The sequence below is a fragment of the Balaenoptera musculus genome, chromosome 8 (genome assembly GCF_009873245.2).
Source record: "Balaenoptera musculus isolate JJ_BM4_2016_0621 chromosome 8, mBalMus1.pri.v3, whole genome shotgun sequence".
Classification (NCBI taxonomy): domain Eukaryota; kingdom Metazoa; phylum Chordata; class Mammalia; order Artiodactyla; family Balaenopteridae; genus Balaenoptera; species Balaenoptera musculus.
Genome location: NC_045792.1, coordinates 97,360,875 through 97,362,289, shown reverse-complemented (window position 1 = coordinate 97,362,289; position 1,415 = coordinate 97,360,875). Strand labels below are relative to the sequence as shown.

Below are 1,415 nucleotides of genomic sequence, written 5' to 3'. Positions count from 1 at the left end.
AATATATTTGAAATAACTATATACTTTGTCAAGTCTACACATACTTAATATTTTAAATAATCTCAATAAAGCCCCTTTTGATGGGTAGTATGGGATATGTTTCTCAAACTAAATCCATGAGAAAATTAGTCCTATGAGACATTACTATATTTCTTGCATTCGAAGAAATTATCTGTTGATGGAGGTAACACTGGTTTAAGATGTGAATGTATTGCCTATTTCAGAAATATTAAATAGTGGTCAAACATCTCTACTGGATGCTTTGATGTGCTGAATTTTAACAATTTGGGTCTAATCTAGAAGAATTTTTTCCTTATCACCTTTAGAGCTTCTTTTACCTCCTTATTTCTCAAACTGTAGATCAGGGGGTTCAACATGGGAATCACAATGCCATAAAATACAGAGGCCACTTTCATAATCTCCTGGGAATTATTAGAATGAGACTCTAAGTACATGTAAGAGAGGGCTCCATAGAAAATGGTGACAGCTGTCAGGTGGAGAAGGCTTTTTTCCTTCCTGCAGTAGAAGACATCTTTAGGATGGCAGCTATGATGTTCTCCCAGGAAAAGATGATGACCAACACAGCAAAAATTAAGTTAAATCCGACAAAGACAACAAGTAGCATGATGTTGTTGTCAGTTTTGGAGCATGAAAGGGCAAGAACTGGAGGAACATCGCAGAAAAAGTGATTGATGGTACTACCCTTGCAGAAGACCAGTGAAAATGTAAAACCTGTGTGCACAGAAGCATTTATTGAGCCCATTACATATGAACCAGCTACCAACTGGATGCATACTCTTTGCGCCATGACGATGGGATAGCGAAATGGGTTACAGATGGCCACATAACAGTCCACTGCCATAGCAGCCAGGAGGTAAGAGTCACTGGTTGCAAATGTTGCATAAACCAATAATTGCATGACACAACCCTTGAATGATATTGATTTGTTTTCTACTATGAAGTTTTGCAGCATCTTGGGAGTGACAGCAGAGGTATAACAGATGCCAACAAAAGCCAACTGTTGTAGGAAAAAGTACATGGGGGTTTGGAGTCTGGAATCTGTCTTGATGAGTAGGATCATTCCAACAGTACCCACCACAGAGGTCCCATAGATGACTAGAAATACAGTGAACAGGACATACCGAGACTTGTGTCGGGCTCCGAATCCCAGGAGAAAGAATTCAGTCACTTCAGTGCTATTTCTTTGTGTCATGAGTACTGAAAGTCTAGAAAGGACCAAGAGGGGGACCAAGAAAAGAAAGGAAATCTTTATGACTTCTTGAATAGAAAAGTTTACGTTCCAGTCACCTTTTTTGAATTAGATTTTCATGGCAAGCACTCACGACAGGGTTTATTGCTTTCAAAGTATTTCTTCTATATTCTTGATAAGAAACCACCACATAAACAGTGACACG

The 1,415-nt window shown here is 38.8% G+C and overlaps 1 protein-coding gene across 1 annotated transcript; it reads right to left on the bottom strand.

Moving 5' to 3' along the window:
- Window positions 1–296: 296 nt before the first annotated feature.
- Window positions 297–1,213, bottom strand: LOC118900123 (olfactory receptor 5AK2-like). Its single transcript, XM_036862376.1, is given in 2 exon segments — window positions 297–499; window positions 502–1,213. Coding segments are annotated over 2 exon segments (915 nt in total).
- Window positions 1,214–1,415: the final 202 nt, after the last annotated feature.